At 48.3% G+C, this 22504-nt stretch overlaps 15 protein-coding genes across 15 annotated transcripts; 6 read left to right on the plus strand and 9 right to left on the minus strand.

The window, feature by feature from the left end:
* Positions 1 to 283: 283 nt before the first annotated feature.
* On the plus strand, positions 284 to 664 carry ASPWEDRAFT_170942 (uncharacterized protein; the record flags this gene model as incomplete). The annotated part of the gene is made up of 3 exons (XM_040830700.1): positions 284 to 358; positions 417 to 469; positions 520 to 664. 3 exons carry the CDS (start codon positions 284 to 286, stop codon positions 662 to 664), a joined length of 273 nt encoding a protein of 90 aa, XP_040691143.1.
* ASPWEDRAFT_39157 (uncharacterized protein) lies at positions 554 to 2193 on the minus strand. Its single transcript, XM_040835043.1, has 3 exons — positions 1897 to 2193; positions 1795 to 1840; positions 554 to 1740 (listed from the first exon to the last, which is right to left on the minus strand). Exons 1-3 carry the CDS (start codon positions 2084 to 2086, stop codon positions 819 to 821), a joined length of 1158 nt encoding a protein of 385 aa, XP_040691144.1. The 5' UTR covers positions 2087 to 2193; the 3' UTR covers positions 554 to 818.
* Positions 2194 to 2317: 124 nt separating this feature from the next.
* Positions 2318 to 2907, minus strand: ASPWEDRAFT_39158 (transcription initiation factor IIA subunit gamma). The gene is made up of 2 exons (XM_040835045.1): positions 2803 to 2907; positions 2318 to 2696 (listed from the first exon to the last, which is right to left on the minus strand). The coding sequence occupies exons 1-2, from the start codon at positions 2878 to 2880 to the stop codon at positions 2550 to 2552; spliced, it is 225 nt and encodes a 74-aa protein (XP_040691145.1). The 5' UTR covers positions 2881 to 2907; the 3' UTR covers positions 2318 to 2549.
* Positions 2908 to 3315: 408 nt separating this feature from the next.
* ASPWEDRAFT_170945 (uncharacterized protein) lies at positions 3316 to 3715 on the plus strand (the record flags this gene model as incomplete). Its single annotated transcript, XM_040830701.1, has 2 exons — positions 3316 to 3412; positions 3474 to 3715. 2 exons carry the CDS (start codon positions 3316 to 3318, stop codon positions 3713 to 3715), a joined length of 339 nt encoding a protein of 112 aa, XP_040691146.1.
* Positions 3716 to 4488: 773 nt separating this feature from the next.
* On the minus strand, positions 4489 to 6321 carry ASPWEDRAFT_50645 (hexokinase family protein; the record flags this gene model as incomplete). The annotated part of the gene is made up of 2 exons (XM_040837474.1): positions 4489 to 5716; positions 5768 to 6321. 2 exons carry the CDS (start codon positions 6319 to 6321, stop codon positions 4489 to 4491), a joined length of 1782 nt encoding a protein of 593 aa, XP_040691147.1.
* Positions 6322 to 7217: 896 nt separating this feature from the next.
* Positions 7218 to 7867, minus strand: ASPWEDRAFT_39163 (uncharacterized protein). The gene has a single exon (XM_040835046.1). The coding sequence runs from the start codon at positions 7540 to 7542 to the stop codon at positions 7276 to 7278; it is 267 nt and encodes an 88-aa protein (XP_040691148.1). The 5' UTR covers positions 7543 to 7867; the 3' UTR covers positions 7218 to 7275.
* A 1836-nt stretch (positions 7868 to 9703) lies between these two features.
* On the plus strand, positions 9704 to 10418 carry ASPWEDRAFT_74105 (GILT family protein; the record flags this gene model as incomplete). Its single annotated transcript, XM_040839437.1, has 2 exons — positions 9704 to 9852; positions 9914 to 10418. Coding segments are annotated over 2 exons (654 nt in total), but the record flags the coding sequence as incomplete, so codon positions are not given.
* A 145-nt stretch (positions 10419 to 10563) lies between these two features.
* ASPWEDRAFT_182342 (uncharacterized protein) lies at positions 10564 to 11898 on the plus strand (the record flags this gene model as incomplete). The annotated part of the gene is made up of 2 exons (XM_040831912.1): positions 10564 to 11345; positions 11402 to 11898. Exons 1-2 carry the CDS (start codon positions 10958 to 10960, stop codon positions 11896 to 11898), a joined length of 885 nt encoding a protein of 294 aa, XP_040691150.1. The 5' UTR covers positions 10564 to 10957.
* Positions 11899 to 12289: 391 nt separating this feature from the next.
* Positions 12290 to 14187, plus strand: ASPWEDRAFT_108730 (putative MFS transporter; the record flags this gene model as incomplete). Its single annotated transcript, XM_040828016.1, has 4 exons — positions 12290 to 12677; positions 12734 to 13389; positions 13441 to 13508; positions 13560 to 14187. 4 exons carry the CDS (start codon positions 12290 to 12292, stop codon positions 14185 to 14187), a joined length of 1740 nt encoding a protein of 579 aa, XP_040691151.1.
* A 267-nt stretch (positions 14188 to 14454) lies between these two features.
* On the minus strand, positions 14455 to 15459 carry ASPWEDRAFT_108069 (putative short chain dehydrogenase/oxidoreductase; the record flags this gene model as incomplete). Its single annotated transcript, XM_040827940.1, has 2 exons — positions 14455 to 15134; positions 15195 to 15459. 2 exons carry the CDS (start codon positions 15457 to 15459, stop codon positions 14455 to 14457), a joined length of 945 nt encoding a protein of 314 aa, XP_040691152.1.
* Positions 15176 to 16309, minus strand: ASPWEDRAFT_454216 (uncharacterized protein). Its single transcript, XM_040836537.1, has 2 exons — positions 16076 to 16309; positions 15176 to 16005 (listed from the first exon to the last, which is right to left on the minus strand). Exons 1-2 carry the CDS (start codon positions 16153 to 16155, stop codon positions 15462 to 15464), a joined length of 624 nt encoding a protein of 207 aa, XP_040691153.1. The 5' UTR covers positions 16156 to 16309; the 3' UTR covers positions 15176 to 15461.
* A 151-nt stretch (positions 16310 to 16460) lies between these two features.
* ASPWEDRAFT_39172 (uncharacterized protein) lies at positions 16461 to 16951 on the minus strand (the record flags this gene model as incomplete). Its single annotated transcript, XM_040835047.1, has 2 exons — positions 16684 to 16951; positions 16461 to 16622 (listed from the first exon to the last, which is right to left on the minus strand). Coding segments are annotated over exons 1-2 (331 nt in total), but the record flags the coding sequence as incomplete, so codon positions are not given.
* Positions 16615 to 17455, minus strand: ASPWEDRAFT_39173 (uncharacterized protein). Its single transcript, XM_040835049.1, has 2 exons — positions 16749 to 17455; positions 16615 to 16653 (listed from the first exon to the last, which is right to left on the minus strand). Exon 1 carries the CDS (start codon positions 17209 to 17211, stop codon positions 16912 to 16914), a length of 300 nt encoding a protein of 99 aa, XP_040691155.1. The 5' UTR covers positions 17212 to 17455; the 3' UTR covers positions 16615 to 16653; positions 16749 to 16911.
* A 1030-nt stretch (positions 17456 to 18485) lies between these two features.
* ASPWEDRAFT_67699 (uncharacterized protein) lies at positions 18486 to 19459 on the plus strand. Its single transcript, XM_040838923.1, has 2 exons — positions 18486 to 18735; positions 18791 to 19459. Exons 1-2 carry the CDS (start codon positions 18514 to 18516, stop codon positions 19124 to 19126), a joined length of 558 nt encoding a protein of 185 aa, XP_040691156.1. The 5' UTR covers positions 18486 to 18513; the 3' UTR covers positions 19127 to 19459.
* A 150-nt stretch (positions 19460 to 19609) lies between these two features.
* Positions 19610 to 22484, minus strand: ASPWEDRAFT_131705 (putative gamma-tubulin complex component GCP4). The gene is made up of 2 exons (XM_040829283.1): positions 22177 to 22484; positions 19610 to 22120 (listed from the first exon to the last, which is right to left on the minus strand). The coding sequence occupies exon 2, from the start codon at positions 22103 to 22105 to the stop codon at positions 19739 to 19741; it is 2367 nt and encodes a 788-aa protein (XP_040691157.1). The 5' UTR covers positions 22106 to 22120; positions 22177 to 22484; the 3' UTR covers positions 19610 to 19738.
* Between the last annotated feature and the right edge of the window lie 20 nt (positions 22485 to 22504).

Here is a 22504-nt window from a genome sequence, read left to right on the forward strand (position 1 = left end):
GTCTCTTCTCTCCTCTCCATCCCGCATCAATGACATAGATCATCGGCCAGTCTCTCGTTAATATATCGGTTTTAATTTCGTTTTCAGCGTCTCAGTCCCTCGTTTGATTCACTATCGTCCATCGTTTGATTGCATCCCACGATAACATTCGTTTTCCAACCTCCATCGAATCACTATTCAGCATTCGTTTTATTGAATCGGTCCGAGTGCAGACATCGGCTGGCCCAACACTCATTTTATCGACTTTGACCTATTACACAATACACCAAACCCACTCAACGCAATGGAGTGTTTCCGACAGATCGCCCGGTTCGTCAAGGCACCGTTTAAGCGGACACCAAAAAGGGTCTTGGAAATTGTAAGCTGGCTTGCGATGAACTCGTTCGAACGAAGACGGCTAATGGACCATGGTATAGGGACCCCCGACCAACTTTCGCAAAGAGTCACCCACTTTCTTCTCAGATGATGAGTGAGTATATTTTCGAGCCATTTTTATAGACAGGATTCTGACAATTCTAGGAGCACGCTGACAGCGTACAGCCTTAGCTCGACGCTGGACAAGGCCGCGGTCGGGCGATCAGGCGAATCTAAACGAGATAAGATCAAACATCACGTCCGAAGGATGAGTGTCAAGCTCCCTCGACCCTTGCCCGACAACGTATAAAGCCGTATCTACCGCAATTTTGTGCAACATCTATCTCTTCGGGATCAAACCGGTGTAATCTGTGCACCGAAAGAAATCGTTCTGCGGACAGGAAAGAATGTGGCCGTTATGTTATAGACGGAGAGTAGTTTTGATTGGAAACCCGTGACCATTTTCACAGCAAGAATGTTGGGACTTCATTTAGGCGCGACTTTTTCGAGTCGGGGCCTTTGCTATGCGAACCCTTTTGTGATGTTTTACTTATAGACGTTGAATTTCCCCTCTGCATCGATATATTTGACTTATTCGGCTCTGGAAGCCGGTCAAAGTCGTCAAAAAGCATCCTCCTTTTAGATGTGGAGCCAGACTGAGTTCTGTATTTAGCGCTCATAGACATTGTTTCTTTTGCTTTTCGGTCTGCCATAGATTGAGATATATTAGAACCGCCTCGTGAAGTAGCCCGTGAAGTAGCACTGTTGGTGTTTGTCGTTGCTGGTGTTCTATCTGCTCGCCTGAGAGGTGCTGTGTTGGTCTCTATGTCTAGATCGTCGTCTTCAGATGCAGTTTCGTCCACATCGCGATGCTGCTTCTCTTGTCGATCGTTAGGTGATGAAAAGAGAGAACGACGATCTCCACCAAACTCAGATGTTTGAGCATAGCCAGCAGCAGCTCGAGTTGTGGATTTTATTCCCTGCATCCCCATTAAAGATCGTGCCTTTCTCGGACTCATCATGAGACCGTACAAAGACGTTCCAGCGAATGAACTGTCCACTTCGGCATCGTCCAGCTCATCATCATTCTCCTCCTCGGAATCCACACGAGGTCGGCTTCTTTCGATTTGATCTAAACCGGTCTTCTGGCGCTCCGACACGGCATCGGCCGTTTTCTTCCTCAGTGCTTCTTCACTCATGGGGGTTACCCCATCTGTCGGTCGCGCGATGTCCTGGATGGCAGCTGCGTTTTGTAGCTTGGCCTCCTTTTTCCGCCGCACGTATTCGGCGTAGTGAAGGTGCTGAGTGAAAGTCTGCGCAACAGCATAGAACTCATCTTCTACCATCATGTATATATCATCTTTATCGAAACCCTCGAGTAGATACCTGATTTTCCTATTAGCAACTCAACCTTTACTTTTTGTTCAAAACAATACGCACTCCTCTGATGGACACCGTTGAATAGGAGATGTCGGGGGGCTCTGGGCTATCGAAATAAAGCGTCAGTTGAAATCCGCCAAAGCTATTGACGCATTCACCTACAAGATCTGAATATATCCCGCTTCTTAGAAGGATCTTCAGCAGTCCCCTTGGGAGTTTCGTCGTCCTCAGGCCTGGGACCTATCTTGGGCTCTGGCTTGGGGGTCTTTATCTTTGATCTTTGCGGCGTGGAATCTTTCGAGGCTCGTCCGTTGCTGCCTCCCCCAGTAAGCCATGGCAGGGTTCGGGGCATCGCGGCTGTTGTTTAATATACTCGTAGCCTAAGTCTTTCATAGGCCATGCGACGCTATTATTCCTGCAAAAATGCCGTGGGAGTCCCTTTTCAACTTGAGATGGAATGACGCAAGAGTCAGTGTCAAGTGCTGAGCGCGGCGGAACGCGGGGAGCTTTCCGTTCGGCGCTCCGCCGCCTATCAACTAGCGTTCAGGTACTACGCTGACGAGGAATTATCATTGCGATGCTAGTGTCACAATTTATTTTGGGTATCTGATTTTAACAAGCTAGATAGATATCGAGAATTTGCAATAAAAACCCAAGGGGCCGGTCTCCTAAAAACGCCGACGACAGAAACCCGAATAGATCAACCGTGTCCCCCGAGCAACCATATAATAACATTGTTTGGACGAAAAGGAACGCTTGTGCAGAAAACAGATCCGAGGGGAAGAAAACGCCATGAGTCTTTGAACGAGAGAGGATTATGCCTCCCCAGGTCTCTTGCTGTTGCAGCTCACGATCTTGACCTTGTCCGCGGAGACTGTCGTTTGGTTGTCCAGTTTGAATGTGACATCCTTGATGAGGAATGTCCAGACTTCGTCACAGAATCGGTAGGTATCCAGGTGGCCCTGTTTCAAGAGAAAGGCGGAGTCAGCTTTTCCGATCTGTTGACTCAACAAACCAAGTCCTCCCCCTTTGGCTGTCGCATGGTGCATTGCGGAACGAGATAAATACCTTGAAAGTAAGTCTTGCGCGGACCTTGTCGGCGAGAACTTCTGTAATAACACGATCAAAGGTACCGAGAATCTTCATGGCGAGCTGAGGCTCAATCCGACCCTCGTTGATCAAGTCATCGAGAGTATCAGTCAGAGAAAGGCCGATACTAAAGCGCAAGCCGGTTAGCATGAGAGTCCAAGTGTTATCAGACAGTAACACAGTACCTGCTCCCACGGTAGAGCTCGTAATATGCCTGAGAGCTCATCGTGGCGGTCGTTATGAGCAATCAAAGATGAGGTCTAGAAAGTTGAGGCTTTGATTGTCCGCCCAGATGGTTGGCCGATCGCGGGGAGAATAACACGTGATCACAGGAATCTAGACCCACCCTATCATGTGACTGGTTTTCTATCTTGTTCATTGACATCAATCGAGAGACATCATCGCCACCAGGAGTGAGCTGTGTTCGATGATTGTAATTTCATCATGTCAATGCACTCTGTACCTATGATGAAAATGAGAATGGTCTCAAATATGCCCAAGCTATCTGGGAAAACGGTAGTGCAAGCATCAACCCTTTTCCAAACTCGGTGCATATCTAATACGCCCATGCTATTGAATTCCAAGAAAGGTTGGTGAAGCAATTGACCTTTCATGTTTTATAAAACGATATGTACTAATATGGACTACAGACCAAAGCTCATCAGAGCCAAACCAACAAACAGCAAACTCAGGAAGACCTTCCGTCTCAGACAGCGACAAACAACCGAGACAAGAAGGAAAGGCCAAAACCGTCGCCCAAGCAGACCAAGAGCTTCGCGAAAGACTAGAGAAGATGTCTGGTGGTGGTGGGGCTTCCGGCATCGAATATGAAGACGGCCAGCCCAACACCATGAAGCGTGGTGTTAGGAATAATATGTTCCGTTTGATCTAAGCAGATTGATCGACAGCCAAATCATCTACTATCCCTCCTGTTGATCGAGTCACGCGAAGGCTTTCAATTGAAAGCAAAGAAATTCATGCGCAGCTCCTTTCGTTTGATTTGACAACACCGAATCCAATTTGAAGCGAAGTTGACGCCAACCAACGGATGCCATATCGTGAAGCAGCACGAATGCAAATGTGTTATCCGAGCCAGCTTTTATATACTTGGGCTTTCAACCCACGTTGATGAATAAGATATTCGCCTTCATGGTGTATTCTAGTGGGACATCGCAACTTATTTGAACTGCTTGAGACCGTGATAGGTGCCCGTCTCGAATCGATCACCCAACGAGTCACCACCACGTTCCTACAACCTTCATCTGTCTATGCATTTCTATAAGGAACTAAACGAAGACCAAGAACAAGGCTGGAATACACGAAATCCAGATGGAAGCTGTATACACAAATCGTCAACCAAAATACACAATTACACTTGAAACGAGGGCAGGATTAGTCAGTCTACATGGCCTCCATGAACATTTGACATGATGACCCACGTAAGGACATGAAATGGCCATATAAAAACAATAAAACAAATTCATAAAGCACATTTATCAAAACGCTCATCAATCATGTTCCAATCGCAAAAACGAAACGAACCCTCTATCCCCAGTATGAAGCCAAAAAAGACAAAAACACCAAGAAACCAACTAGGCCGTAAATAATTATAGTATTCTCATTTCACGTTCATTCTTAGATGATTGTTGGCGATCGTAATGTATTTTAATTCTCTGCCACCATGCCGGCTAGGACACCGGCACCGATTACTCCACCATCTGATGCTTCCCGCAAGAAGACTGATTTTCCGCTCTTTTGCGGACCAGTTCTCATTATGAGACGGTCAATGTACTGCTGGCACATCTCCTTGAAGTTGGGGTAGTTTTGTATAATTCCGCCAGTGTAGGCGACGACCAATTCTTCAGGCCCTGATTGCCAGTCCGCCGGAACAGGTGTAGGGGAGAGGACAGGGACGATCGGCCCCTGGCCGCCTGTTGAATTGCCCGGGTTTAAAGCATCCGGCGGTGGTGCTAGTGAGTTTAAGTTCCCATTGTATGCTGGCGAGGCAGCATTTGAATTCTCTGGGGAGTTTTCGTTGCTGTCCACTTTCAATTCAATCTCTCGCGCACAAGCAAGAAGTCCGACAACCGCCGCAGCAATCAGACCAGCAGACCGTCGTTGGACGGTCCTAGCGATCTTTCGAAAGGCCCCTGCAGAGTTGGCATCCCAGTGCCATTCGCTGCTCTCAGGCGGAGGCAAAGAGTGACTAAGTTCATCTGCAAGTTCCTGGTCTGATCGTGCACGGGCTACCTTCTCTGAAATGAAGGCAGTCGTTAGGGCATACTCTTGAATGAGAGTAGCAGGCATTTCCTTTTTGGACAACCCAACGATATTGCTAAGGTAATCGAAAAGAATCAGCCGGATGAGTTCACCAATGTATCGGCCACCAGTCATGTACTCGAATGGCTGGAAACCAGGACGAGCGCATGCAATGTCTAGCTGGGTGTCCCATTTGGTGATGATATCTAACTCCTTCAGCGGTGGTGCTGCGCCACCAATGGTCCATTCGGTGTTTACAATCGTCTCTTCTGCATCTGGGGTTTTCGAGCTCACATGCTTCGCTTTTGAACCATGCAAAGCGCTAAGCTTCATTGGAATTGTAGCATTACACCCAGTACCCACAATGATACCCATTGCAACCCGGCTATTAGGTAGAGACTTCACAGCATATGCTAAGGATGCAAGCGTGGCCACAGCATCGTTGGTAATCGCGGCGATCTTGAGCTTTGGCAATGCAAAGAGCTTTCGACGCTTAGACGACGGCTCTTCTTCGTCTGGGCGCCTTGTATGCTTCTCATAACCGCAGAGAAGAATCTTACGTAGATTGAGGTCAGAAGTGATAGCGAAGCCTTTGCCCATAGGCATCAGTGTGGCCTCCGCGAGAGACTCTTGCCTGTATTCGATTAGCGATGGAATATAACAGCAACCCTGGGTAGAAACTGACATGATAGGAAAACTGAAAGTGATTCCCATGTCCAACTCTTCAGGAATTTCGCCTCTCGTGGCGTCTGAAGTCAGGCTTTCAGCGACTACTTCTGCGATGCAGTCGCCAATCCAAGCAAAAAGATCCTCCGCTTTATCCATCTTCAGGTGCTCTTGTATTGGCCATGCCTTTTCCAGCGTTCGTTTCACACGTTGTCTTTGCGCCTTGCTAATGGTATCCATGGGCTGAGTATCAGAGTCAGCAGCCTCTCCCAACAACTCGATAAATGCAACACGCAGATTACTCCCGCCAACATCAATTGCAAGATAACGACCTGTTTCATGACCGGTGGGCAGTCTGGTCACTGGAGTGGGTAAAAATTGCTGCTCCGAAGTCAAGGCCAGATGGCGATAAACGCTGGAAAAGCGTCGCGCAAGTTTATAAAGAACCGCTTCATCAAGAGCGACGGGTGACAGGAAATCGTCCAGCATCCGATGATGCGCCAGGTGCTCCTCTTGCGACGGATCAATATCTGAGCCGTCCTCTTCCTCATCTTCAATTGGGTCCTCATGCATGTGATCGTGCTCCTCCTCCTCCTTGTCCTTATCCATCGCCAGCGGTTTGAGCGGGGCCATCTTGTATTCAAGGAAGTAGCGATCAAGCCAAATTCTATAGATGATGATAAAAGTTGCACACAGGTTGTAATGTAGGAGTTGGTATAACTCGGAAAGTAGCAGTACGGGGTGTGATTTGGATGCACAACGGGGTCCGGAGTAGACAGAAATAATAAGAATAAGGGCCGATGTTTTTTTTGCGCTCACCGTCCCGCGGAATGCTCATGAGCAGGACGGGATATAGGCAGCCGGAATGAGGATTGGAGACCGACTGATAAGGAACATGCGACGTCGACGGGAGAGGGACGGGGCTTTTCCACAATGTGATGCCTTGATCGGAATTCCACCTAGCTACGTCTCGAGTGTGGTGATACAAAGGGAACCGGTAGCGCTCTCTCGCAGCCTGCAGATCAATCCCACAACAGACGGTCAGTTCAACGATTGCAACGGAGGTTGGGAAGGGTAAACATTATCAAATGCAGTGACGCGTGTCTGCAGTGCAATTATGGGGGGGAAATCCTGCGGGGGGCAAAGAAAAAACATGATGACGACGATCATAATGCAGGGAGCCTTGAGTTCAAACAGATGATTGGGAAGGGAGAGAAAGCTAGATGGGGGAAATAGTCACCTGAGAGAGATTCAGCTCAGTATGAAATTATCTGAGTTGGATAGAGGAGAGTGGTATACACAGTAGAAAAATGATGGATTGGAGGAGAGGAATCGATTAACTATTAGAATAAACCACGAAGAGGATGATAAATAAAAGAAATAGAACAGGACCAGCCAGTGGACAAAATAATCATCACCATTCCCCACATGGGAAGGGAAAAAAAAGCAAAGGAAAAAAAAAAAAAAAAGAAAAAGGAAAAAAGTAAATAATAAATATTAATAGCCGTGGTCGTCAAAGAAGAAGAATCAAGCAAGAGATGGAGAGGAAGAAGAGGAGAACAGCACAGCTCCAGAGCCGCCGTTGGGGATGGATGGAGATGCGACCATCGGCACGAGACGATGTGACGCTGGCTGGGCGGTTGAAGGAAGCCATGGCTCTCGATTTGGCTCACGTCGTATGCCGCCCATGGATGGCTCCATCGTCTTATTTCTTTCTGGTGATGTTTCCTCGATGGAGTCTTTCTTCTGTTGTGTCATGAAGGTGAAACCAACGGAGCTTCTCCGTTTCTCCATTTCCCCTCACTCCAAGCCCTCTTCTTTTCCCAGTCCTTATCTTCGTCCTACTTGGATCGATGTCGCAAGACCTCTTTCTACACATAAGCCTACATTGTTTTCTACTAATAACGTGATATAGATTATCTGATTCGAAATGATTATCTCCATACTATCTCAGTGACTCATTTAGATCCATTCCTTCTCCACATCGGCGCCCAGCTTATGGCGCACGGAGATAATATCCCACCAAAGCCTACGGCGGACGGACTACAACGGAGAAACCTGACTTCTTTTACATTGCCAGACTGGGTAATAACGGCCCTTCAAGCCAGCCATGTGGTAGAGATTCTGTGGGGCAGGCTTGTCAAGTGCCGGAGATGACGAGGTCAGAAGAGAAGCACAGCTACACCCTCAGGTAATACCATCCTGAGAATTCTCTGATTTGTCCGGGATCCCTTCTTGGATCTGTTGTTATTGGTCCCATGTCTTGTTCATTGTGATGAAACGTGCTCGTCCGGCATATCCTACTAACCCCTTGGGTATACTTCAGCTTCCGATCATTTCATTTTTTTTTTACCCCCCTTCCCGGATTTCCAGCCGCAACGGCTGAGTTTGGTATCATATCAGGAATAGCAACATTCGGAGCACAACGGAGGCAGAGGAACTCAATTACAACCTACTACTATCGCTGTTGGGGGACATATGGATACTCAACGGGACAAGACTAATGGTAGACGCCACAATTCGTATCACGCTTGTTATAAGCCTCAACTACACTTCCTACCTGGCAGTCACGCAACGCCCTCCGACGTCGGTGAAAAAGACTAGGAACAACTGGGCCTGGCTGAGATGGTTAGTTTAACCCACAAAAGATCCTTGGAGATCTGCGAGATAAATGTAGTCGCAGCACATAGTTACATGGTGCTAGCTCCTTCTCGCATCCACGACATGTCAGCTGGTACTAGGGCTATCCTCTGGTTTTTATTAGCACACAAGGTAAGTTTCCGATACTTAGACAGGTATAAAACTCAGGTTTGTTCCTGCAGTTCTTCATTCAGTCTCATACTGGATACGCCTGTTGTATCGAGGCTTATCTTGATGTGATGGCGTTAAGTTGGATGATTCGATGATGATAAAACGCCTCATGCAGTGAGAAAGTCTTGGATGCAGCAAAGTCTGTTGGACAGGACTAGTATCAGTCCTGCAAGCATAGGTTTTTATTCCATAATCGAATGTGAGGCTGCAGGTGCATTCGCCCTATTGCGAGTGTCAAAAATAGCTAGCGATGGGAGCACGAACAACTAACCGGTAAGACAACAGCTTCGAATCTGCAATATGATTCAATATGAACTGGCATGTTCTGCCATTTGGTTCATAGGGCCAGAGAAGCACAAGTTAATAATAAAATCGCATGAGGTGATGAAGAAATGGCTGGTTAGTGGGTGATTGAACATTGATGAGCATTATTCAACATTTAAATAGAGAATGTCTGCCACACACTGCATAAGATCACACTAGCCAATGCTGCTTCCCACCTGTTGTGAGTCGAGACAACGCGATGCAACCTGAACGGTTGCCCACGATCGACAGGGATGGCTTGAGCAACGTTGGGGGCCAACAGACGACAGCAATCATAACGGTCTGCAGTGCGTAATCAACAAGGGGATTCCTGGAAGGATGGTCGAGGATAGCATTGACAAAGGGCGGCATGTAGTCGTATTAAGTAGAGATTGGGGGTCATGATTCATCCATGCTGTATGCATGACGGAGCCGAGTGTAACGGGGGGTCGCGAGGAGGTGCGTTGTTCCTTTTTTGCCAAAGTTAGCTTCTCCGCGGTGGCATCACTTCCTAGCATTCTCCCCCACACCTCCCAGTCTTGATCTGCTTCCTCCGAAAAGGTACGGAGTAGTGATCCCAACCATGATGGAGAAACTCCCATTTCATTCTCACGAGGGACTTCGCGGCGATGTCAGTCCCGCTGTTCCCACCGCCTCGACGACATCGCAACGCGACCGGGCTTTCCGGCACATCTTGGCTGCTATCATCAGTCTCTCCCTCGCCTTCTTCCTTATTGTAAGCCGGCCGTCCGTATCCATTCATGGCTCCAGGTTCTTTTCGTGCCACAAGTCGGCCAAGGTTTTGGATGATGGTTCCACCGTGTCTGCGGCGATCGACCATCCCCATGGGGCATCGGCGAACAGAGTCCCTTTCGAGGCTCACGTCATGAGCAAATGCCCAGATGCTCGGGATTGCTTGCAGCAGCTGGTTATACCTGCTATGGAACAAATCAGCGATAAGGTCGATTTCGAGCTGTCGTTCATTGCAAAGTGAGCAGGAGAACCCCTAGATCGCCACTGTCTACCTTACGCAGAGCTGATAGACAACCAGTGTATCCAACTCGACCTCCGACGTAGAATGCATGCATGGCCCTGGTGAGTGTATCGGGGACATGCTTATTCTCTGTGCCGCGAATCTGCCTTTCCCATCTGACGGCTCGAACACCTACCCCCGTACCCCCGTCATTCGATCTCTCGGCTATGCCAACTGTCTCATCGGAGATTATCCTGATATCCCGGATAGGAAGCTAGTTGAGCAGTGCGCTTTGGAGCATGGTATCGAATTCGATGCTCTGAACAAGTGTGCCAGCGAACAGAATGATGAGATCCGCGGTGGTGATGAAAAGTCTCCTCTCAGTGGACTTGGTCTTCTTCGGGAGAGTGCAAGCCACAGCGCCGAGCTTGGTATCTCGACGAGCTGTACGGTTCGCTTGGACGAATCTGTTTGGTGCGTTCGGGATGGAGGAGCATGGAAAGATTGCGCCAAAGACGGGAAAGGCAGTGATGTCTCAGTGCTCGTTGATGAGATAAAGCGACTCTATGGGGAGAGGAACTAGGTGTAATTGGTGTCTGATTTCGGTAATATCATTATGACTGTATGAACTATCGTAGTTGGATTTTAGCAATACTAATCTACTTTCATTACAATGCAAAGCTATCTTCTGAATTGCTTGGTATATAAAGGCTTGGTTTGGTAGTAGGCTGGTTCTAGAAGATGTCTGGCTGTGAAATGGTATACTGTTTGTTTATACTGCCTGGACTATATGCCATGTGAATAGACTTATACTGTAAAAACAACAATGCATTCAATTCCCATTATTGTCTGATCGATATTGAAGTTCGATATCGAAACTTGACGGAAATTTCCAGTCTTCCTTTTGTGCTGTTTGCCCAGAAAGCTCTTGGAGACCAGCAGACATTCACTGCCATCCCCCTCCCCTCCAGAGAAGCCCACCTAGACCCTCTATTTCTTCTCATTTCTACCTTCAGGGAATGCACCAACACTACAGCAACTGCGTCTTCGATTAGCACTCTATTTCTCGAATACATACCCACTTCTCTTTCCCCATCAGCTAAAGCAACCAGAAACGCAGCCATGTCATCCTCCCAGACTCACCGTCGGGAGAAAGACTGCCAGCAGAGACTGGTCGATGAGCTGGTACGCAAGTACTACAAGAAAACAGAACCGAGCCCCGTCCTGCGCGACATCCTCCAGAAGTCAGAAGACTCGTCTCTCCTTATCCAGGCTCTCAGACGCCAGGTCTCCCTCGTCAAATGTCGATCTCAGGCATTTGAGGACAGTCAGATCACCATTTACGACAGAGCCCTGCTTGTGCTGTCCAAGTACGGAGATGACCCTGAAGGCCTTGGAGCCCTCGAGCTTTATCTAACCGAGTTTCTCGGGGTTGTTCCAATCGGTGCAGTCTCAGAGGGCAAGGACATAGTGGTCAAGCACATTGGATTGCAGAGCGTTCTGTCAAAGTGTCTGTTTCTTTCCAAGTCAAACCGATTCAGGACCTGACTAACTGGTGCCTCCCAGCAGCAGCTTCTGAAAAAGTCACCAGAAAGTCTTCTGTATCTGAAAGACGTTCCAAGAGCGAATCAGGTCGAAGAGCACACACTGCTCCCAGACCCGACCATGGTTACCGCGAGAGGAGAATCAAGTCTAGCGCAAGCACAAGCAGCGACGACGCCCAGCTTCTTCACGAGAAAGTCGAACGAATCCTTGATGTATACCGCAAGGCCAAAGACGAATTCTACAACAAAAAGCAGTCAGATGGTATGGAGGATCCCAGCTCAGTTCGTTTTCTTCGAGACACGGCGGAAAATGCTCTCAACTATCTCCATTCTCACGGCTTGCAGGATCACAAGTTGGTCCCAGAGTTGGAGAGCGTCTTCCGATCCGCCAGAGACAAAGCAACGGAGCTTTCAGGTGGTCGTAAACGTCGTTTTGAGGAGACAGCCAGCAGCCACAGCCACAGCCGCAGCCGTAACTTGAAACGGCGACGCGGACTTGTTGATTCGTATCGTCCTTAGGATGTTGGTGGTCATTTCTTTGTTGATTCTTCGGGCATTTTACTTGAGATTGATATAGGCGGTTGCAATCTGGGGTAAACAGGCCAAGCTCGGTTCATGATTTCGGGATGGGTATTTTCTTCTCTTTTTTCTTGTGTATTTATGGACATCGATTGAAGGAATGTTGTTGATCTTTTTAAATCATAGCGCCAATCATGCCTGCTAGTGCCCCACGTGCAATGGTCCGCTTTTGTGACCTTCTTGACGATCTCCAGACTTCAATCCTTTGAAAAAAGAACAAAGCCCTGTAGAATTACCAGGTTCTATAGAAACACGGCATGCCATCTGGGCTTGCTGTCAGCAGAATGAGCATTGATTGACTGCGACAGTAATACTACCCCTTTATGTTCCAATGGCCCCCTTACTGGCAGCTGCGGAGAGCAGCTCTACCTCCGCCCCTCTGACGACTCCGAATGCTCAACCACCACCAACACCAATCAGACCTGATTATCAACATCAGCACTCCCATACCAATTCGACTTCCAGTCGCCCTCCAGCTGGCTCTTTGAAGCTACAAACGAATTTCGAAGATTTCGAAGGGAATAGTGAGACCGACCTCGACGACAATGATTACGATAACGGGTACGACTCGGGTGAGGAGCTTCAACCTGAGCCAAATCGAGGTGGACAGTCTCTACAATACTCGGCAGCAGAGGAGGAGCAGGTCGTGAGAAAGTTTGATCGGAGGCTTATACCATTTTTGGCTCTCCTATATCTACTTTCTTTTTTGGATCGTTCCAGTAAGCCTTATCAGAATGGGTGTCTCGCCATTTGTGGAAGCTAATCGACAATGCAGATATTGGAAATGCAAAGATTGCCGGGCTCACAGACGATTTAAACATCTCATCATCGCAATATGAATGGCTACTTACCGCATTTTATATCACTTATATCCTCTTCGAATGGATGACCCTGATGTACCGACTTGTTCCTCCGCATATCTACATATCGCTGTGTGTTTTTGGGTGGGGTCTTGCTGCGTCTCTGCAGGCTTTGGCGACTTCATTCTGGGTTGCAGTCATTCTCAGAGCACTTCTTGGAATTACGGAAGCGGCTTTTGGACCGGGTGTTCCATTCTATCTATCCTTATTCTACAAACGAGAGGAGCTTGCGTTTCGAAACGGGCTTTTCATTTCCGCAGCCCCGCTGGCTACTTCGTTCGCAAGCAGTCTGGCATGGCTGATAGTCAAACTCAGCAGCGATGGGCCCATCTCACCGTGGCGCACTTTGTTTCTGGTAGAGGGATTCCCAAGTGTGATCGTTGCTGTGTTTGCATGGTTCCTTATCCCTGATGCGCCTGGAAAAGCTCAGTTTCTCGGTCCTCGGCAGAGGATAGTGGCACAGCTGCGATTGGGAGAGGGTAAAGCTGACTACCATGAACCGCGTGGGAGTGAGTTTAATTGGCAAGAGGTTCGGAAGACTTTGGTTGATCCAACGTCCTACATCACAGCTGTGAGTCTAGAAGATGTCTTCATTCGATGCAGTACTGACTGTTAGCAACAGTTCATGTTCTTCAGCTGCAATGTTGCATTTAGCTCGATGCCCGTGTTCCTACCCACCATTATTCAGGAGTAAGTCACTCGATACTATGCATTGACAACCACCAACCTAACGTCTCCCAGCATGGGTTACTCCTCTCTCACCTCCCAAGCCCTCTCCGCACCCCCATACCTCGTCGCCTTCGTCGTGGTGCTGGTAACCACCTACATCTCAGATCGCAACCGATCTCGCAGTCCCTACCTCATCCTCCACGCGCTCCTCTCATCACTCGCCTACCTCGCCATCGCAGCAACAGGCTACTTCCACGCCCACATGTCGCCCTGGATCCACACATTCATTCGCTACATCTGCGTCTACCCCGCCACATCCGGCTTCTTCTCCGCAATCACCCTGATCATCACCTGGACGATGGACAACCGCGTCGCAAAAGAAGGCAAGGGAACAAGCGTCGCTATCTTGAACATCATCGGACAGTGTGGCCCGCTTCTTGGGACGCGGCTATATCCCACCACCGACGGCCCTTGGTACATTCGCGGCATGGCTACTTGTTCGTTTTTCATGGTTGTCGTGGCTATCCTGGCGTTTGTGTTGAGGGTTATCTTTCTCAGATCGAACCGTACAGCGGAGCGGTCGGGAGAGGATATTGAAATGGAAATGGGTGGTCATGGCGAGGAGAGCGAAGTGCTTATGGGTGGTAATCGACAGAGTAATCTGCGGAGTGATACAGAGACATTTACATATATTATATAGACTGTCATATTAATGATTACTTGATTGGATTTGGTTTGTTTCTTATATGAAGGTTTGCTTTCAATTCTGGTTCAGTAAATTAAGATTAATTTCCTTGACCAAACAGCCATGGTATGTACATTGAAAAATGATGTGCAAAGTATGCGACAGGAAGCTACTTCTCCCCTTGAATAGCCATGCAAGGCATTGGCGATATCCCCTGCTAACCCGACTCGTAACTGACTCAACAGTTATATGTATTACTTATTATTAAGGTCCAGCAGCTTCCTACCAAGCAGTATGACCACCGTCGATGATCATAGAGCTTCCAGTCATGAAGCTGCTCGCATCACTAACGGCAAAGAGAGCAGCGCCTCTGAACTCCCCGGGGTATGCCAGCCGCCCGAGCATGTTTTCCGCTTCCCAGGTAGCCTTGGACTCTGGGTTCTGCTGGAAGATCTCCTCTACCATGGGGGTGATGATGTGGCCAGGACACAAGCTATTAACACGGATACCGTATCGACCCCATTCCATAGCCAACGACCGGGTAAGCTGGACAACGGCCGCCTTGGAGGAGTTGTAAATGGGCGCCACCATGCCCTTGTTGGCGATGAAACCACTCATGCTAGCAACCAGCAAGATGGATCCCTTTTGCTGATAGTTGAACATCTGTCGTGCGGCGGCGGTGGAGGCATTGAAGACGCCGTTGTAGTTGATTTGCATGACTTCGTTCAACGAGGCTTGGCTGGTCTCCAGGGCGCTTTGGACGTGGTTGACGCCTGCGGCGGCGATCAAGCCATCTAGCCTCTGGTCTTTGGCGGCGATTTTGGCAAAGACATCGTTGACGTCAGTTTCGTTACGGACGTCGACGCGGTGGTACTCGAGGCTGCCACCGTACTCGGATTTACCGTGTTCTCTGGCCGCTTCGAATTCGGAATCGGGATTCTGCAGACGATCCAAGCAGTGTACTGATCAGTTAGCATGGGATGTATGATTCAATTGAGGGGAAACTAAAGGAATTGAAGTACCTTTTGCACCGGCTTCCATCAACGCTTCGGCCATGGCTAGACCAAGACCTCTTCCTCCACCGGTAATGGCATAGACGCGGTCCTCCAGGTCGAACTCTCGAAATCGAATGCCATTTTTATTATCTTTTAGGGTGGGGATTCTTGTTTGAATGTGGTCTGAACCATGCGCGGTTGAATAGGATAGCCGCGAGACACGGTGAAGCTTAGCACATTGTAGCCATGGCCGCGCTGCTGGAGAGAATGCTCGGGAGAGTGCAAAAGACATAATTAAGAATTAAGGTAAATGAAATGGGTATAAGAGCAGATAAGACGCCAGTTCAAAAAACAATCATGAGTCCATGCCATTGTCCAGGGAAGCTTCGGTTTATAGTACCGAAGGAGCCCGTTGTGGATGTTTGACTGAAAGCGAAGAACTGCAGGCCAAGAAGGAGCCAAAAAAAAAATAAAAGCACCGCGTGATTCACAATTGGATCCACTATCAGAATCTAGAGCTGTTTTCACGATGGCTACAGTGCCCCAGAAGCTGTAATCGACTGAGAACATCCACGGTACATTGCTCGGCACAGATAACAAAGCGGGGCCGAGAAAGCGTGCGATGAAAAAAGAAACAAGATATGCAGCCAGGGATTGGACAATGGCTGGGGGCACATGAGATGCAATCGGGATCCAGAGCGTTGTGACTTGTTGCGCGATTACCGAAGACGGCGAGCTTGGGTGATCAGTTGATCGAGGGATGGCGATCAAGGAGTGGAATGACCCACCCACCATGGCGGGACTCCCGAGTCTGGGGAGGCCGGATTGATCTTGTCTTCTGGGATAGAATTGTAAACTTAGCATCATCGTTTGGGTCGAGTACTGGCGGTCAGGATGTTGGTACGTACCCTCGTCTGTACCTCAGAAGCACAGGATCATTTGACCATCTCAACTGATCATGATCGGTCATCGTGACCTGCCAAACCATGTCTCTGGAATTGTGGAGCAAGCTTTTCCCTGGAAAATTGAAGCTTGTTCCTCAGCCTTTCGGCAAGGCAGTCCGGGGAATCCGGATGCCTCCCTGTGGAATGCATCGCCTCCAATAGCAATCTCGGCATCCCAAGGACAGTGTGACCGCAAGATTTTTCCTGCAGATTCCAGCGGTGCGACAAGTCGTCTGCAGGAGAGAAGAATATATGATAGAGCTGAAGTTCTCCAGAGGTTCTGTTCTCATACGAGTCGGTGACGGCGAATTACTGGAATGGGTCTAGCGTTCCTATTCGGGAAGGCGTCACGTTACCCTATATAAAGCCATTTCTTCACTTCAACTCGAGATGGGCTGGTATATAACCCTTGGTTTTGTAATTGTTCACATATCCCTCCCACTGCTCTATTCTGTATTTTGTATGCCTTCTTTGCTATATCCAAAATTCCTAGATCCATCATCCTACGATCCTGTCCCAGGTCATCATTAGCTAAAAACAAGGTACTGTATATTATCAGGCGTCTGACTTACATCAAAGACACCAACCACCTTTGAGATCTTATCTAGACGGATGGTAAATTCATGAGTACCACTAGGAGCAGTCCCGATATAATAGGGGTCGTCAGGTTCTTGAATGATATCAATCCCATAGACTCCATTTGGCCCACGTCGGACATTAAACCCTCTCAAGCTAGTGACTTTGACCATAACCTGTATTCCGGGATACTCATAATCACGACACGACTTAATTCCACTTCGCTATGTCTCCTTGGTAGCAGGCTTTGCTCCCGGAGTCGAATAGCCAAGCATGAGACTGGGATGGTCGTCAGAGATGAACTCCATCCCGGTAATGCACACGTCTATAGTATCTCGAAGAACTGATACAACGATCCCACTGAGAAACGGTGTGATATCAATTCGCTCGACATGCATATTTCGCCAGCTAGCATTGTGGTAATGCTGAAGGACCCGGCCGCGAAAGTCCAGTGGCCTCAAACCTCTCTTCCCGGGGAATCTGGCTAAATATGCATCTCGGAGCCATCGCAATGCCCCCCACATCCTGATTTCAGACTTGAACCAACCAGTGCGGGGGAGTTTACAGGTAGAGTGGTAAAGAAGTCTCCAGTTAGCATCTCCTTTAGTGCTTTGAATAGTAGTCCGAAAAAACCCGCGCTCTCCATTAATGCCGAATCTTGATCGTCAGAAGGCAGAGCTGGTAAAGAGTGATTCCATAGCCCTTGACACACAACGTAGATTAAGGAAATCCCGAGTAGACAAAAGGACACCAATAGCTTCACTGATCTCGAGTGGGAGTCGATCGAACCAATCTGTTGGGTTTGGAAAGGGATCTGCCATCCTGTTCACAATGCTGTAGTGTCGCTTTGGGGGATCTTTTGCAAACCGCATCAGCTCTTCAAGACTCGGGTGGCCAGAAGGATTATAAGGGATGCGAGTTCCTTTATATCCATAGTAGCTCAAATGCCCTAAACACAGTCAGACGATCAGATTATTTAAAATGATATGAGAGAAACCCTACTTTCTGGCAGTGGCAAGCACTCCAATGCCTCAAATAAAAAGCCTAGATGAAGCTCTCCTGGATCAAAATGCTCCACGAGACGGCGCCAACATAGCTCATGAAAGAGATAAATGTCTGTTTTCCCATGCTTAGGACAGCCTCTGATGCCCCATTGCTCTATCTCATCATCGTTAGGAATCCGGAAATTATTCCTTGTGGAGGCCCCAGTCAGCTGAACTCCATCCAGGGTGCAGTACACTAGATGCAGTCAAAATTAATGAAAAGTACGATCGGACATGAGGTCAGGTTTTGGACCTACTCGCTCTGAACCGGTGCGTCCATGGTAGAGTAGACGGCTTGCCAATAAGCATAAGGCCGCAAACCATGCAGAATGGGTCAGGATTGGGCAGAAAGCTACAACGTGAGAGTCGACCGAGCATCGTGGGTGTTGGGTCGTGCTGTACTGATGGATAACAGAATTTTGCAGGATCACCTAGCATATAAAGTGTTTGATGGCATAGATATGTCAACAATCTAGATGTCACTCGGCTGTGTATGCGGTAGAACATTAACCATGGATCAGGCATTTGAACTAAGGCTACTACTATTCATAATAGTCCATTAGAGTAAAGAATCAACGCAAAATGAAATATAAAAATGTACAAAAATATGAACTATGCCAAACCACAAAGATCAACAAATTAGCATCTCCCAATGATGACCAAGACTGGCGCACAAAATGGATGGCACGACCCCTCATTCCTTATTCCCCAGCAATCTCTCCATGTCGATATTGGCTCTTGTCCTTTTGGCTCGACTCTTCATAGCATTCCGCATGCTACATTATGACCGATGATCTGAAGCTGGACAATCCGTTTGCTACTGCAGATGGCGGCGCCTTCGTATCTCCGGCGCTGGACTTCCTAGCAGGAGGAGCGCCTGGCGATCTGCTCCCGAGTAGTGAACAGATTGCTGCCATTGTTTCTGTCCTTTCAGATGCTGGCATATGCTGTCTCTTTACTCAGGAATATGCTTTGGTCTACTATGGATCTCGTTGCTTGACGAAAGTATGGCCATTTATCTACCATTTTACTAAAGTACTGATTATTTCTACAACTGCAGGACCGAGTTTTGTGTATCCCTGATGAACATCATGGGCGGGCTGTGGAGATTTTTAATACAATCGATATACTAAAGCCATGTGGAAGGAGCCCCATTTCATCACCTGGCTCACTCAACCATACATATCCCCGTTTTAAGGCTACAGGGCGACTTGATTTCTGGCTTCTCGTCCCAGCAAGCTACTATCATATCATCTGTGAACCTCAGAATGTGGAATGGAGCATGGGCAGTCTACCCTACCCCAAACTTGACGTATACACGCAGAGTCTGCTCGACACCAAAAACGGGGTAGACTTGGAGGATATAATCGACGCAATGGACCTGTCAGAGGAGTAGGGGGAGGAGAATCTGGATCTAAATGGTGATACTGATACAGAATGGTTGGAAGGGTATATTGAGCGTCTTCGCGGGGATGAAATCGAGAAGTTATGGATCGATCTTGAGGCTACTCCTCTTTTGAGGCGGGATCTCTGGATGAAGTATGTAGGGAATAAACAGAGGCGGCTGGGGTGGAAGTGTCCACCTGAGATTTACGCGACCAGATATCGACGGCATGGTGCGAAAAAAACCAGGACTTGTCAGAGGGAGGGGTTGTAAGAGCATTTTACTTTGGTAATTGTTGTCCGTTTTTATTCTGTCTGTGTGGGTGTATCACGAGTCTAAAGCCAGTAGAGTAGAAAGCTAATTAATAGCATCTGAATACTGCTTCTCATTCATATCACGGCACAGCCGTGGCAAGTTTCATTAGTAGAATCTATAATTAAAATTCATAGCAAGGTAGGTTATACACTAGCTAACATTCATAACTCCATCCCTTGTTCAAACACCTTCCCGTGTCTTAAAAGACGTACCAGACTTTCGGGCGACATCAAAATAAAGCAAAAGCGCGTTCGTAGCCAGCAAAATCCCACCGAGAGCGAGAATCCCGGTTATCTTCTTCGGGGACTTCTATTCCATCTCGACGAATCCACCTGCGACACCAGTTCCAGGACCGATACTATCGTTGATATTCCCAAAGTCCAGCTTCATCAACAGTCGATCCACACCAATGGGCTTTTGTGGGACATAGTGACTAGCATGGCCATTCTGCTGAGCCGTCCAGTTTTGAGCTGGGTTCTTGGAAAGGTCGAATAGTCTTCGCCCTTCCCCAGATTGGTTATCATCGATATCTCTTAATCGAGCCACCACATCCTTAATTCCCGCTTCCACATTCAATCGCGTGGCGCTGAGTTCTTGCCAGACTTCTTTCTCTTCGCCTGGGTAGTCTGCCAAGTCATCAACGACACCCTCATCTTCTTCTAGATCCATATTGCGCTGGATGCTCTCTAATCGAACCACGAGGGCGATAAAGCTATCAACACTAGTCAAAAGTGATCGAAGAGCTCCTGTGAACGGTGAATCTGTGAGAAACAGTGACTGCACGAGAGTAAAAAGATACCGCCGATGTGCAACCGTCAAAGTCTCTGGGTCGTGTTGTCTCTGTGTGCTTTGGGTAGAGCTTCCCTGTATACTATCGGGCTGCTGCTTAGATGATGATGCGGTTCCAGGTCGAGAGCCTGCCACTGATCCTGCTGGTGGGGGCCCTTCAATCCATTCTCGGAAATGTTGCCAGGAGCCATTGATCACCTCTCCTTGGAAAAAGCTCCCGATTTCTGACAGAACAAACAGTGAAGCACTGCCAGTCGCCCATATTGGCCTCATTTGTCGAATTCGAATGTAGTCTCTTTGTCTCCCTGCCTTGAGCCTATTCTGGCCAAATGGTGTGTTACTCCGCGGAGGACCCCATGGAGAAGGGTGACTTCTTCGGAGAAATGTATGCTTCCAAAGATCACCTAGGCGTATTTGCGCACGCCGGAGACCCAGAAGGTAGGAGTGAATCTTTGAATATATAGCGACGTCGGAAGCTGAGAGGAATAGGTCAAGGGGTTGCAGTACATGAACTGAAAGATATGTTGGCGTTGGGAAAAGGAGATCTTCAAAAGAGACGCTTGATATTTCCGTTACTAGATCAACTCCAGCCGTATCCTGGGATGTTGCCATCGCCTCGTCGTTTCGTTTGTCGCTGATGGATAATTGGACAAGATCCCGAGCAAGGTCGAGCTCATCATCTGCCGGATCTTCTTCGTACTGTAAAGAATAGAGCTCGGTCCACGCTTGCGCCAGGGTAGCCATTACATCCCCTTCTGTGATAGAAAGCCCTTCTAGTCCTTCAGATGATTTCCCCCTGGTTGTCAAAAGTTCCGGCCTCCGATGTCTTTCACTTAGGCGGGCATCTGCATGTGACACAAGTGCCATGGCAAACTCGCCGCGTCGTAAAAGTAGAAAATCATGAAGCAAGGACAGCATCTCGAGGATTTTTGGCAGAGGCAGTAGCTTAGAAAGTGTGGTTTGCGACAGTGATAGTCGGATGGTATCAATGGCATTGGTAAGCTTTGGGGTTGAGATAGGTGACTTCAAAGCGGCAAGGTGCTCAATATGTTCCCCATGCAAAGTGACCGGAGAAGTCAAAAGGCCAGTTGGAGTATCGGCCATAGGAGCTTTCCTTTTTGCTCGGATATGGTTCAAGGACTTCCCAATGAAAAGAATAGACGATGCCGCTTGTGGCGAGACAAATTTCGGAAGCAAGCTCGCATGCATGACAAACTGTGTTACTCCTTGATGACGATCCTTCTCGCTGGAAATGTCCTCTTGGATGAAGAAATCATCTTTTCCAAACATAGGCAGATTTCCATACAAAAGCCACATTGACAATTGCCTCATCCAAGCAGTCTCCGCGGCGGTAACCAGATGCAGCGCCATCTCTTCAAGGTCAGAGTATCCCGTTTGCGATTCCGCTCGAAGGTTATCGATCAAAGCGGCGCCGGTACAGCCGTCCGAAGACCTGCTTTTCGTGTATTCGGGCTGTATAAACCGCACGATTTCCCAAAGCCATTCTAATCGTCGTGTCCATGGTGCGAACTCTGCAACAATCGTCGACAGCGGCACGATACCGTACCCTCCAACATATCCGCTATCCTCGACAAGTATTGCCTTCTCCACCTCTAATATTTTCTTTTGGAATCCGCCAAGGTGTTCTGTGGTGATTGCGGTCGAAACAGCGCGGCATATGACCGAGGTATGCGAAGAAGAAATCAGCGAAGTTTGCGTTCGTAGCCGGGCATGAAGCCGGCTCAAACGGGCGAGGGACGTGAGGAGGGCTTTCTCCGGTGGTGACAGCACTGGAAAAGCATCTTGAGAGACGGTATTTTCATCCGAGTATATGTCGATGAGAGGCGATGGCTGGCCGGAGAGGGAAAGCAGGATCTCGTGGAGCATTCTGTAGGGAGTTCCCTATAGATGCCAGGGTTAGATCAAATGAGGCACGAGGAACGTGCCGGAATACACACCTGGAGGAGAAATTTCTATCTAGACCTGACTCTTGTCGCTGCCAATATAGAATTCCACGACCTAGGAGCTCGTAACGACACATGTAGCCAGTGGGAATTATTCTTGCGTCGTCGATTCTATGTGTTGGAGTAATGCCGCGGCGCGTCGGAGATTCGATATATGAGCGCGGAGTTGGAAAGTAGGGTGTGCAGCTGTCTCTTGCTCGATAACTGGCGTCTGTGTGGTTTTCTGCAATCAGTTTCGCTCCTGAATATCCCCCATCACATCCACAGCAGAGCTCGATGCGGGCAATGTCAAGCTCACTCTGAATCGTCGTCTTCTTGCGCT

Source organism: Aspergillus wentii (assembly GCF_001890725.1).
Source record: "Aspergillus wentii DTO 134E9 unplaced genomic scaffold ASPWEscaffold_3, whole genome shotgun sequence".
Lineage (NCBI taxonomy): Eukaryota > Fungi > Ascomycota > Eurotiomycetes > Eurotiales > Aspergillaceae > Aspergillus > Aspergillus wentii.

Excerpts from the sequence above, each read along its gene's own strand:
- ASPWEDRAFT_39157 (XM_040835043.1), bottom strand. The coding sequence starts at position 2,086 with ATGCCCCGAACCCTGCCATGGCTTACTGGGGGAGGCAGCAACGGACGA. Across the intron at positions 1,841-1,896 it reads GCGGGATATATTCAGATCTT|CCCAGAGCCCCCCGACATCT; the intron begins GTAGGTGAATGC and ends TTATTTCGATAG. Across the intron at positions 1,741-1,794 it reads CAACGGTGTCCATCAGAGGA|GTATCTACTCGAGGGTTTCG; the intron begins GTGCGTATTGTT and ends TAGGAAAATCAG.
- ASPWEDRAFT_39158 (XM_040835045.1), bottom strand. The coding sequence starts at position 2,880 with ATGAAGATTCTCGGTACCTTTGATCGTGTTATTACAGAAGTTCTCGCC. Across the intron at positions 2,697-2,802 it reads GCGCAAGACTTACTTTCAAG|GGCCACCTGGATACCTACCG; the intron begins GTATTTATCTCG and ends CTCTTGAAACAG.
- ASPWEDRAFT_39163 (XM_040835046.1), bottom strand. The coding sequence starts at position 7,542 with ATGGAGAAACGGAGAAGCTCCGTTGGTTTCACCTTCATGACACAACAG.
- ASPWEDRAFT_454216 (XM_040836537.1), bottom strand. The coding sequence starts at position 16,155 with ATGGTTTGGCAGGTCACGATGACCGATCATGATCAGTTGAGATGGTCA. Across the intron at positions 16,006-16,075 it reads CTTCTGAGGTACAGACGAGG|AAGACAAGATCAATCCGGCC; the intron begins GTACGTACCAAC and ends ATTCTATCCCAG.
- ASPWEDRAFT_39173 (XM_040835049.1), bottom strand. The coding sequence starts at position 17,211 with ATGTGGGGGGCATTGCGATGGCTCCGAGATGCATATTTAGCCAGATTC.
- ASPWEDRAFT_67699 (XM_040838923.1), top strand. The coding sequence starts at position 18,514 with ATGACCGATGATCTGAAGCTGGACAATCCGTTTGCTACTGCAGATGGC. Across the intron at positions 18,736-18,790 it reads GATCTCGTTGCTTGACGAAA|GACCGAGTTTTGTGTATCCC; the intron begins GTATGGCCATTT and ends CTACAACTGCAG.
- ASPWEDRAFT_131705 (XM_040829283.1), bottom strand. The coding sequence starts at position 22,105 with ATGCTCCACGAGATCCTGCTTTCCCTCTCCGGCCAGCCATCGCCTCTC.